This window comes from Lycium barbarum, chromosome 6 (genome assembly GCF_019175385.1).
Source record: "Lycium barbarum isolate Lr01 chromosome 6, ASM1917538v2, whole genome shotgun sequence".
In the NCBI taxonomy this organism is placed as follows: Eukaryota; Viridiplantae; Streptophyta; class Magnoliopsida; order Solanales; family Solanaceae; genus Lycium; species Lycium barbarum.
This window is the reverse complement of record NC_083342.1, coordinates 14,159,279-14,172,947: the sequence shown is the minus strand read 5'-3', so window position 1 is coordinate 14,172,947 and position 13,669 is coordinate 14,159,279. Positions and strand designations below refer to the sequence as shown.

At 36.4% G+C, this 13,669-nt stretch overlaps 1 protein-coding gene across 1 annotated transcript; it reads right to left on the bottom strand.

Moving 5' to 3' along the window:
• Window positions 1-10,733: 10,733 nt before the first annotated feature.
• LOC132599581 (WUSCHEL-related homeobox 3-like) lies at window positions 10,734-11,959 on the bottom strand. Its single transcript, XM_060312906.1, has 2 exons — window positions 11,563-11,959; window positions 10,734-10,955 (listed from the first exon to the last, which is right to left on the bottom strand). Exons 1-2 carry the CDS (start codon window positions 11,935-11,937, stop codon window positions 10,734-10,736), a joined length of 597 nt encoding a protein of 198 aa, XP_060168889.1. The 5' UTR covers window positions 11,938-11,959.
• Between the last annotated feature and the right edge of the window lie 1,710 nt (window positions 11,960-13,669).

Genomic DNA, 13,669 nt, shown 5'->3' with positions numbered 1-13,669 from the left:
ACTATGATAAGTATGAAAGGAGATAACCAAGAACAAAAAAATAGAAGAGGAGAAAGAAGAGGGTTTCGGGTTTGCTAGGAAAAAATAGGTACCAAAAATCTTGCTTCAAAAATTTATTTCTTGTTGATTTCCTACTAAGTCAAGGTTCCTTTGTAACTTGGTATAGTTGGATTGGAGTGGGGAGCATTAGAATCATCAAAGTGACTACATCTCCAAGTGAAGGAAACTTGAAGAAAAGGTATGAATTTCTACCTTTTTATTGTGTTGTGAAGTTTTGATTGTGTTGTAGTATATGGAAATGTGTTGATTGTATGAAGAAATGGAAGTTTGCAATGTGGGTTTGGTATATGGCTTGTAGCCGTGTGTATATGCATGTTGTATAGCCAAATTGTATTGAATTTATGTTATATTCTAGTTATGATTGTGATGAAATGCATGTGGGAATTGAAAGTTGGATGAATTTAGTTGATATGGAAAAATAAGCATATGGCCGTGTGGTATGTTGGCTATGGAGTGGAATTGATTAAGTTTGTTTAGTGTATTGGAGTGTTGTTGTAATGCTTGGCATAGAAATGAAGTTAGAATGATATAAGTTTGTATTGAATTGGAATGTAGAAACTTATGTCGTTTTAGTATGATTTTCCGACATTAAGGAAATGAAGTTGTTTGGTTGTTAATGGTGATAATCATTGATGAATTTGGAAGTTGGAAACTTGTTATGGAATTGCATGCCAAAGATTTGATGTTTTGCATAAGTTAAGAGTTTGGCGGACAATTGTATATTATGTATATCAAGTGTATATCTTAAGGCAATCGATATGAAATGTATCTAGAACTATATGGTGATGATCTTGATTGTTGATGAATGTGAAATTATTGATATTAGTGAAAGTTTGGATTGAAATGAAGGTTATGTCAACTTGTGAGAAAAATGTCTTGTTGAAGGATATTTGTGTTCTTAATGTTCTTTGTTGATGTTAATGTCGTCGTTTGGGTTGTTGTTGATGATTTCTAGCCGAGTTGAATTCTCGGGGTGCCATATGTATAGGGGAAGTGCTGCCGAAATTTCGGTAGCCAAATATGATTAAAGTTGTAATAATGGCATTAATAACTCACAATTGGTAAACTTGACCAATTGCAGTTTTTCGACGAAACGGGAAGTGAGTTTGGAAAGGCTTAAGGAGCGTGAAAGGTATGTAAAGCAAACCCAACTCTTCCCTTGGCATGCCCTTAGTGTGTTAGAGTCGGATCCGGGCCTCGAAGGACCTCTTGGCCCTCGGAATCCGCAAGACAAAATTTCAGTTTTTCCTTCAGTAGAATTGAACCATCTTTGATACGCTATTTCTTGAAATTATGCAACTTTGCTCCAAATTACTTGGAAAGTCATAGAATGTCTGTATAACCTTTTTAGGTGATACCATAAGCTTAGAGGTCATAATTTGAGCCCGCCGCCTTATTTGTCCCGAGGCGGGCCCACTATTTCCGGTTTTGCCCCTAATATACTAAAGCTTACTTTTTAAGCGATTTTTGAAAGAAATGTTTTGATTACCTTACTAATCGCTTAAAGAATATTATTTTAAATATTCTATTAAATCTTATAAATTATTTTGACACTCGGAATGACTTCAGGAAGGTTATATTCCTGTAAATTATTATGATATCCGAATTGTATTAGTTCTGATTCCGTCCGACTCCATTGGATTTGTTTGGCTTTGATACGCTTCATCGAGTCTTTGAAACCATTTATGATATTTTTAAATTGCATTAGTCTCTCACTACTCCATTCGTGGATGTCCCAATGTTTCCCACACTGAGCCCGGGCCAGGATATGTTGTCAAGCGTAATTCTCTGCATTGTTCGCCGCGTCCCGATGTGAGGGGGCAGGTATACGCGTACATGGGTCTGTGGAGTATGATGTGCCATGTCCGCCTATTCTGATCTGATCTGTTATGGCCATTTTGATATGACATTATATGATACGGGGCCACGCCCCTTTTTCTGATTCCTCTGTATAGTGGCACCAGCGTCGGGAGGGTGGCCACATTCTGTCTGCCGAGTCCCGTGGCAGGGACCGGATATGATATGATATGACATATGTTTCTGTACACATTCTGTCTGATTTGGAAATATGCATTTGACACTCTGGATTTTGTACCCATTTTCTGTAATCATTATGATTTGACTTCTGTGATTCCGCTTTACATATTCAGTACATATTTCGTACTGACCCCCTTTCTTCGGGGGCTGCGTTTTATGCCGCGCAGGTACGGACGACAGGTTTGCTGATCCGCACGTTTAGGATCCCATTTCTGCTATTTTGGGGCGCTCTCTTCTACAGAGCCCATCTTTTGGTACAGTCTGTCACTGCTATCTGGATATGTACTTTGTTCAGGGTATGACGGGGCCCTGTCCCGTCTTATGATTGCGATATGTTCTGTAGAGGTCTGTGGATACATCTGTGTGGGTTCTGTACATATGTTTGGGATGTTTTGTTATATGACAGCCTTATCGGCTTCTGTGTGCCAAGTCTGCTCTTCTGCTAAATTCTGTAGCATCCACTAATGTTATTATTATATTATTATTCTGATAATATGCTAATTTGGGTATCGGGTACGTATAGGTGCCCAGCTAGGGCACTGGTCGCGGCCCATGGGGTTGGGTCATGACAAGGTTCCTCCGTGCTAGATCGGTCATTATCTTCATAAGAGGCTTGACTTTCATGATTGGTTTGTCCAGCTTCAGGGATACCTCATACAACATGAGTTTTCCGATGCTCAGTTTCGCTTGGAGTAATGGAGGGACTAGGTTCCTCTGTTCTTTCTGGAGATTCTGCTGCATCTTTTTCATTGCTCTACTTGACTTGACTTATCTATCTTCAGGTCTCGAAAATAGAGTCCAATAAATCTGGAGTAGTCATCAACAATAACAAAGATGTACCTCTTTCCCCCTCTACTTGGAGTTCTCATTGGTCCATAAAAATCCATATGAAGAATTTCAAGTGGCCTTGAGGTACTTAGCTCTTTCTTTGGTTTGAAATAGGATCTGACCTGCTTCCTTTTTATACAAGCATCACACACCTTGTGATCTTTTGACTTGGTCTTTGGTAGCCTACGAACCAGGTCTTTCACAACCAGCTTGTTCCTCAATGAAAAGCTTGCATGCCCCAGTCGTCTATGCCACGGTTCAGCATCATCCAGATCACGGAGACATGTTAGATCATTACCATTTAAATAATGAAGAAACAGTCACATAGGACACTTAGCAACCGTACTTCAAACTATTCATATAATACACATGTTCAATTGCATGGGAGAGTGTCTTAGTAATTATGCAACGCCAAGATTGTGACCTTTCTTGCTATTTTCAAAATACACACTCCCTCCTTGAAAGGCCTTGAGTGAGAGAAAATCCTTCATTTTTCAGTCATATGCTTTGAGCAGCCACAATCTATGTACCATTTTTGGTTGTTTCCTCTCACTCCAGTCTGCAAACTTATTCATTAATTAGATTTAGGAACCCAAACTAGCTTGGGTACCTTAGAATGATAGAACGGATGAATTAAGTTTCTTTTAGTCCATGCAGGCAAACCAGTTTTTTCTTTTTGGGGACCATGTCCTTCTGTTCTAGATTCCCTTTCAATGAATTTCTTATTTTTCAGATTTTCTTTTCAATTGAATTATGCCCGTTTGGGCTTTTATTAATTAATCAAAAAATTTAAATGGTTCAAAAAGCCCAACCCAAACCGAGTCAGGCCCCAAAAAATAAAACAAAAAGGCATAAATTAAAAAACAGCAAAAGGAAATAAATTTTGCCTAACTTTCCTAATTGAAACCCTAAAATGTCGGGTTCTTCTCATTGTCTTCCGCCGTGGTTCTCTTCGACCTTCACCTCTGGTGGTGTGAAAATGATGATTTGACCACATGATGTTACTAGATTATGATTCATTCCTCCATGTGTGTAGATTTTCTTCCTTTCTCATCCCATCAAATTCAGGTAAAGCTTCCATTTTGTTAACTCTATTCATTTTTTCTTGTTTCTGACTCGGTTGAACCTTTTTAATCTTGTTCTTTTTTTGTATGCACCACTTTTGTGTTCAAGCTATGTTGAATCGATCCTTGCTTGAGCTTATCATGACCTTTATAGCTCGATCTGTGCTTAGTGGACTGTTGTTTGATTTCGTTGCAGCTGCTCCTTCCTCTGTAAGTTCTTCTTCTTCCCTGACTTTTGTTCCATTTCTGCTACTGGTGCCTTTGATATGCTGAGCTTGATGATTGTTTAAATAGCCTTCTCTTTGTAATTTGGACTCGCATAGATTTGATATTTGTCCATTTGAATGAGCATCAAAGGATGCTAATACTACAAATAAAACATCTATCCAATCTATTTGGTCTAAAGTACTGTTGAGAATTTGATTATGATTGTTTCCTCTGTGATGTTCCTGTTGTTTGTTCCCTCTGTGATGTTCCTACTGTTTGTTGCCAAATACTATGTTTGAGAACAAGTAAGATCCTTTTCCATACCAATTGTTGTTTTTGTGCTGTTGTTGCCTTCTGAGAACTCTAGATAGCATTTTGATCCTACAATTGCTTGTTGTTGTATATTCTGAATTTTGTAGTTTAGAAACCTGCAAAAAAATAAACAAAGTTAGTAAAAAATACCACCAAGTTCTCCTCCATATGGATTTGAACTTGATGATAGTCTTTCTCCCCTTGTCCTTTCTCCAGCTTCCCATCCTATCCTCCTTTATTTCATCGGTTTTCTCCATTATTTTGTAGTTTTTATCCTCAAGTAAGGAATCTGAGTCTTATCACTATTGAGGATATTTCTACACATTGATGTTAACTCCTGAAAATTATGACACTGAAAAGATACATTATCCAAAGCCCGGTTAGCCAATGCATCAGTTAGTTTATTTCCTTCTCTCAAAATATGGCTGAAGAAGACAGTCATAGCATTTCTTAACTCCGTTATCTCTTCAATCCAGTTAACTATTCCCCATGATGGTTTCCAACCTTCCTCCAGAATCTTATAAATCATTTCGGAGTCAATTTGCACTATGATGTGATCCATTCCTATAGTTTTACAATATCTCAGAGCTTCTAAAATTGTCATTACCTCAGCATTTGTATTTGTAGTAATGCCTATGTCTGCAGCTTTGGCATATACTAAATTCCCAGATGTATTCCTCAAACAAAACCCATAAGCACTCCCACCTGGGTTACCCCTAGAGGCTCTATTTGTATTACACAACAACCATCCTGATGGTGGAAAGTTCCATGTAACCTTTGTAACTTTCATCCTATTCCTTCATTCTTCTAGCATTTGCATCAAATCTTCCCACCTGTGTGGCACTTGTGTGATTGAATGGTTTCTGACCATCACCAGCCTTTGTATAGTTGCAAAAACTAGGTATATGACTCTCCCAACTAATCTTTTCCCTCCATGCTTAAATGCATTCCTTCTCTTCCATAGTTCTCAAATAATGATAGCTGGAATAGCCTTGTAAATCATCTTCACTCTCCCCTTAACTGGTGCAGTCCACCACTTTACAATTCCTTTCCTCTAGAGGATGTGTTCATCCATTGTTTTATTTGGTTATTTAGAAAAGAATTTTCTCTAGTTACTTCATCAACCTGTTCCTTCAGATCTACAATGGAAACTACCTTGTCATCCTTCCCTTGTTCTAATTCACCAACTTCTTCAGTTAGAGCTCCATTTTCTTTAAGGAGGTCATGATATGCATCGATTAACACATTTGCTAATGCCATCAATTTCTTTTGAGAGTAACTTTTCAAGTTTTTCTGAACATCAAGAAAATTTACCTAATCATGTTCATTGTCATCATCGGCATCGTCAGATTTTTTCCATGAGTGAAAAGATTGATTTATATTTTGAAAGTCCATTGTCAACAGCCATCATAGATGCATCTCCTTCATTATCTTCATCTTCAGATTCACTTGAGGAGTCTCCCCAGGCAGCCAGAGCCTGCTTTACCAAGTTGTCAGTTATTTCTCTTCATTTGAACTTTCTGTCAGGAACCAGGTTCCTCTTTGCTGCTTTTTCAGAGTTGTTCTTATAATGATCCTGCTTGTGAAGAGGACACTTTTTGATGAAATGTCCAAGTTTTCCACACTTGTGACAACAGTCATTTCCTCTAGGATTTTTGTTTGTGCTTCCTTTCTTTTGGAAACCACCATTCTTCCACCACCTATAGTACTTTGCATTGAATCTTGGTGGTCTAGTGATAGTTTTTCCTTTCAACAGGTTTGGCGAACTAGTCATGATGAAGATCCTTTCTAGGTGTTAACCTTTTAGAAAGAACCTGCTCTGATACTAATTGATAGAAACTATGAGTTCTCACTTTATGAGTTCACAACCTGAAAGTTCACAAAAACAGTCTAAGGGACCTGGTCCCTGAACTGTTTTCACAGATAATGACAGAAAGTAAATAAGGCAAGATATTTACGTGGAAAACTCCTTGCTAAAGGGATTAAAAACCACGACCTACCCCAGTAGGATTTCCAACTTCACTAAACTGAGCAATGTTCAGATTACAACCTAGGAATTAAACTCTTAATCCCTCACTCTTACAATAACCCTATTGTAAGCAACTCTTGACTACCTCTAGCCAAGAAAAACTAATACACCTTGCCTACCTCTAGACAAGGGTATCACTCAAAGCTTAAGTAGGTTAACAGCCTACAAAAAACTTCTGAGAATTCAAACTAATACACCTAGACTAACTCTAGCCTAGTGTACCACTCAAAACCTTGTGAAGATAAACTTCTTACAAGCAGCCATTGAGAATTCATGCACCTACAAACATCTTCTTAAAAGAGAAGAGCAGGTTTACAATTTATAGAACAAAGGAACAAAGACTCAACAACCTAAGCACTTTAAGCATCTTCAGTTTAGGGATCTAGTCCTTTGGCTTGTTGAGGCTTTGTTCTTGAGAGCTTCTTGAGAGGGGTAGCGGCTGCACTTGAGAGAAATATAATTTTCATATTTGCAAGTGTTGATGTTTAACCTAGCAACATGTTGTATATATATTAGGGAGCATGTGAGAAGCATGTGACTATGGATAGGGACATTTCATCTTTTCATATTAGCCTTTAGCTACAGGTTTGACCTCCAGCATGCTGCACATGTGCTACTGCAGTTCTACTAGTCAGAACAGTGCGCATAGCTTTACAGCTGTAATGTTTCGTACAGTGCCCAGGGGACCTGATCAAGGACCTGGTCCTTGGCGTATTTGTCAAATCATCAAAACTATGAAATATCTTAACTCATCATACATCATTTTTTTATTTTTTATTTTTGTCCATAGTTTTGATGTAGCCGAATTAGACGATTTTTTTCCAGATTTTATGTGATTGCTAATTGATATTACATATTCAAAGGAATTTATTTCCTCAGTGTGGGAGCCTAGATGAGTCCTACCAACGCATTGACCTCACTCATTGAGCTATTAAATTAACCCAAGTTAGTAGCTTCATGGAGAGAGTAGCTTCATACGTTTGCCAAGTCAAGGGAGACTATCCGTTGTAATGTGTCACATTTTAAACGACGAAAAGTAGTCCTTGTTGGTTTGTCCTGTATATAAGTACTTCAACATTTAAAATGACTCAACTAAAGCAGCAACAAATTATCCTATCGTTCTCTTAATTAAATTTGTTTGAAAAAGGCTCAAAAATGTCCTTAACCTATTGAAAATGATTCAAAAATGCCCTCTTTCTACTTATTGGGTTAAAAATGCCCTTAACGTTTTCTTTAGGTTTAAAATACCTTTTAGTTAACAGAAAAATGACATGGCATTTCATTAAACAAGTGGCCAATTTTTTTTGGTCCACATAAATTTGTGACCCAATTAAAAGATCCGACCCGAATCTAATACCCAAACCAGTTTAGATCACCATGTGAGAGGAAGGAATAAGAGGTGTAAAAGATGGGTTGGGATTATTAGAAACGAATTTAGGTATTAGATTTGGGTCGGATCTTTTAATTGGGTCACAAATTTATGTGAACCAATAAAAATTGGACATTTGTTTAATGAAATCCATGTCATTTTTCTATTACTTAAAGGGCATTTTTGAACCTAAAGAAAACGCTAGGGGCATTTTTAACCCAATAGGTGGAAGGAGGCATTTTTGAACTATTTTCAATAGGTTAAAGGCATTTTTGAGCCTTTAATATGCACGGTTGTCTAGTAGTACTAATTAACAGCTGACTTCGAAACCACCTTAAAATTTAAATGAAATAAATCTAATAAATCTAATAGTACCCTCTTCGGTTTAAAATAAGTGTTCATCTAGCCTTTTGCATACCCATTAAAAAAATATTAAATTCTAGAAAAATAAGTATTTTGACTAAACTATCCTTAATTAAGTAGTAGTTTATTGATTACATAAAAACTTACTTATTAAAATAGGGATAAATTTGAAAGAAATATAATTAATTTCTTCTTGATTATTTAAGCATACACTTAGTTTGAACCAAAATAAAAAGTTAAGTACACACTTATTACGAACCGGAGGGAGCAGCGAGAAAGGAACTATTATCACTTTTTTTTATTATTATTTTATTTAACTCAACCACTTCAGGAGTGGTTGCCTTCTATCATCAAAAAACCAGCTTTACAGAACAGAGGAGTATTAAATTGGAACAGACTCCAATTTAATACAAGTAGAATTTCAAATTTAGCTCTCCAAAATTTGAATGGGATTCTTATCATGTATACGATTCAAAATACATCAAAAGAGTAAGATCTATACATGTTCCTATTAACAAAAAAGGAATTCTTGGAGGTTTTTATCCTAAAAGAGGGGAAATTTAATTTATCCATATTGATTGCACCTCTTATCTCTTTCGGAAGATTCCGAGATTGTGTAATCCAAGTTGTGTTATTGCATCTTAGTCTGCCATACCGTGTAATCCAGGTTGTATCATTGCATCTTAATCCCCAGTTTGCCATACCATCTGCATCGTGTTCCCTTCCCTGAAATAGTGTTTGATTCTCCATTCCTCCTTTTGATCAAGAATGCTTCTGGAGTTTTGAATAGAGTTCCAAACATTCCAAGGGGACTTAGAAGTGTCTAGCAACCAGTCCACTAGAAGTTGTGAGTCCACCTCTATCTCAAGTTTCCTCTACCCATTGTCTTTGCACCAAGCTATTCCAATTTCAACAGCCAAAACTTCAGCTATTATTTCTTAGAGACTGATTTTAACTTTCTATCTTTTTATTTCTCTTGTATTTAATTTGTTTTTCTTTGGCAATGTTGGAATACGAAAAGATAAAAAGAGAATTACTCCAATCACGTGCCCACGTTGAAAGAGACACTTCAGTTGTTCGAGCATGACCTCAGGACCACCTATTACAATATGATGAGCCCACATGCATTGCTTTGCCTTAATTGCAACGATTTCAACACATTTAGTGTGTGAAAATCTGAACATTGAAACAGAATTAATAAGCGGATTCTCATAAGGTGGGGATTGCTCAAAAATTATACATAGATAAAGACTAAATGCCCGTAACCCATTGATGCACGACTCAACAACCCTGCATACACAGGACTGAATACCTCTAGTGTGGACAATATAAGATGAATGCCCAACATCCCTGAAACGATAAATTGGAACGAGTCTAGCTGATCTGATACATGGTAAAGAAATAAAGTTTAGGTCAACTCTATCACAAAAGTGAGCTCAAGAAATGAGAATTTCCTAAACCATATAAAGAGACTGAATGTCACCCATACGCCCAGTGGCGGAGCCAGGATTTTAGCTAAGGGGGTTCAAAATATAAAAAAGTAAACATACGAAGAAGCCTAAGGGGGTTCAACATCTACTATGTATACATAAAAAATAATTTTAACCATGTAAAAGCAGTGTTTTTTTCCACCGAGGGGGTTCGGATGATTACATTGTTAGTTTTTCATTGGTTAAGGGAACCGGTTGTCCTCTCCTTATATGTTCTTGGTTAATTCTCTCCTCATGAGCTAAATTTGGAGGTTGAGTTAGGTTCAAGGTCATGTCAAATTCATCAATTCCTATATATTATGGTGTTTCTCAATGTTGGGTCCCCTATAATCCACACTCTAGTTGAATCTTGAGTGTGTGGGGAATGCTAAGTCACGCATTTGTCGAGGGAAATGAATTGGGATTTTCTTATATAGTTTTAGGAAAATCTCATTAATGAGCTAACTTTTGACATTGAGTTAGGTCCAAGGAGACATATCTTCACATACACTATATATCAGTATTATATATTATAACAAATTGTCTATCTTTTTTACAGGTTACTAGTATCACTTAAGGGAATTACCTATACTTATCTTTTAAGTGACTTCTTCATAGTTCCTTTACACCATAAGGTCATCTAATTTAACTATTGTAGCAGATAACCTGTCTTATCTTCAAGATTATAAATCTCATATTTAAGAAAACTTACCTATAAATACCCCATAACCTGATAGTGCAAAAACAAATTTTATACTTACCATGTATGAAAGCACCGTGTCCTCGAGGCATTTTAAACTTGGTTTCAAGAATTGTCAAATTATTTTACAAAACTATGGACATTATACAAATAACATTAGCCAACACACAGTTCAGCAATCAAGAGTACACTCTTCAGAGAAAATAGGTTGTTATTCTAATGCTAAAAACTTATTAGTATTACACAGATCAGGAAGAAATTAAACAATATTGAGAAGTGGTGCTCTAATTGGGCCCTACTCCCTAATGCCAGTAGCTTTGATGGGGAAAAGTTCTAGGGTTTGAAGGGGCTTGTTACTGCAACAGGGAATAGAATTAGGGATCATGTCTGTCATCATCAATACCCAACTTTTAACATTTGTTCTTATCATGCCATTCTCTATGACGCACTGCTTTGGAAGATCCACATTCCCCATGTTGTTCGTCATTTGAGCTGATGATGTGTCTTTTCCTTCAGCCTAAAAAGGAAAGAATAGAAATGAGAAAGGTTCTAGTTACCAGATATGGGTAATATATGTATTTATTTAGTTAATATTTACACCAACGTCGTGAAGAATTTAAAATATTGTCGTAGTATCTAATCTTGTTGTATTAGGTAATCTGCTTTTTCTGTTTGGTTACTAATTATTGAAGACATAATTAAGTTAAGGTGTATTTTCTTTAACACTAAAGTTTTTAGATAAGGTGGCCGCACACTTCAACATCGTAACAGAGCATACAAATGTCTTGAGTTCGAGTCTTATTGTAGTGATGAGACTCGAATCCAGGACTATCACCTACTCTAATATTATGTTGAAGTGTTGGGACAATGACCATCTCATCTAAAAGTTTAAGCGGTTAAAAGAGTATATTTACATTTAATTAATTATATTCTCAATAACTGCACAAGTAACCATCTATAAAAAGTGGGATTAATATCCTGAAATATAAAATAAGTAGATTAAAATATATTAATAGTATAAAAAGTCTTTACACAATCGGTGTATGTACGTTAATAACTCAAATCATTTTATATTTTCCCCTAATACAGTAGATCAAGTAATGCACACATAAATATATATGTACCTGATGAACCAATATGGAAGGGGAGTGAGGATAAAGTGTATGAACAGTAGGAGGAAAATTAGCAGGGAAATAATCAAGAATATTGCTACTATTGTTGTCGGCTGTGAGTTGAAGTTGAGTAGCAGGGAAATGATCATTATCACTATGGTTTTTCTGCACTTTGTGAAGCATCTCTTTTCTGAGCTTTTGCCTGTCCCTAGCTTTGTGGTTTTGAAACCAATAAAAAACATTCTTGCATTGAATCTTTCCATAAAGAGAAAGATGACCTGTGATCTTTTGTACTTGAGAGGATGTCGGATTCCTCAACCCTTGTCTATACAAATCTTGTAAAATCATCAACTGTTGTGGTGTTGGACTCCATCTTGGTCGTGGCATTGCTCTTAAAGAGTGTTTTTATCTCAAGAAAAAGAAACTTTTTTGCTGTTTGTGTTTTGAGGTATATGTTTTGTTTCTATAAAGGGTATGTATAATATAAATAGACACAGATTCAAAAGGTGGTCCTGAAAATTGGGTTGTCATGCTGATGTAGCTATAAGTACTTTAATTTGATGAATTCAATGAGGAGTTGAGTCATGTTAGAGCAAGTGTAGCAAGTGTCATTTAGTAGGTTAGTTGTTGATTACGTCACCATCGTCCTAAATATTTACTCGGTTACAGTGAATTATGGTAAATACAGCATGGGGAATTAGGGTAGAAAAGAAAAAGTTGTCCTTTTAGAAGATCAAATAGTACGTACCCATGTGTTTCATAGCCTACTACTGTTAGGCCGTCTCTACCCGCCATTCGGGGATCATAGCAAAGTCAACTAGCCCGTCACATGCAATTCGTGATTCTTTTTTAATGATCATAATTCAGGTTGCGTGAACTTTGACTAATCTTATGATGTACTATGTCTACCAGCATATATATTGAGTAACTTTATCAATGAGGTCCGTACTATTTCTCACCAGCATATGTATCGAATAACTTCGTCAATTTTATGGGATATTTGCTATCTCTCATCACTATATTTTAAGGAGGTCCGTACTATTTCTTCAGCTTTTGCTTCTCAGAAGTTGTTGTTGTAGCATTCTACTGGTTTGGAGAAAGCTTTACAAAAGTTTTCATTGCTATCTCTTATTATACCTCCTATGCCAGCTTTTGCCTTTATCCTTGATTATGGGTGTCAAGTGGGCCGGGCCGGGCCATTTAAATGTGGGCCACAAGGGGTCGGGTCGGGGCCGGGCCGTAAGTTAAGTGGGCCGGGCTGGGGGCCGGGCTTGGAGAGGGAAAGGGTGTCCGGCCCAGCCCACCTCGGATAGGGGCTACACGTCGGGCTAACCGGGCCCGTTAGTGGGCTGGGCTGGGTTTTAGTTAGTGGGCCGGGCCGAGTTTTAGTTAGTGGGCCGAGCCGGATTTTAATTATTTTAAAAAAAAATTCTAATGCTAAAATTTATTAAGTTTAATACTTTAAAATCTAGTTGTTGTCAACTTTATTTTAACCTTCAAGTTCCTTAAATTATACTTTGGCCCTATTTTCAAACTATAAATACCATTCATTCTTCTCCATATTATCTCACAATTCCCTACTCTCCTCTTTCTCTAAATTTCCTACTCATCTAAATGGGAACTAAATGGGAACAATGCACATGAGTTTTGATACTAAACCAAAGTTCTTAATTTAATTATCTCATTTGATCCTAAGTCCTAATGTCATGTGCAGATTGTCACGTCTCCATCATCGGTGGAGACATTTCAATATGCTAAAAAATATTTAATTATTATTATATATAAAATATTTGAAACTAATAAGATTATATTAATATATTATTATATATATAACTAATAGTTTATATTATTATATAGTATACTGTATAACCTATTGAAATATTTTTGAACTTGTGTAAGCCAACAACAAGATAGTAACTTAAAAGGGGTATTTGATTTATTTCACGCATCAGCAATTTCAGAGGCTTGTCATTTCACTGATTTTGTCAGCCTATTATAATGTCTTGTTGCTTTTGGGCACTGATCAATGTTTGTATCTCCTTGCAGAAATTTATCTTGGAGTTGCTACTTGTGTAGGATTAGTTTTACACAATTACATTTATAGTTCTATTTTGACTGC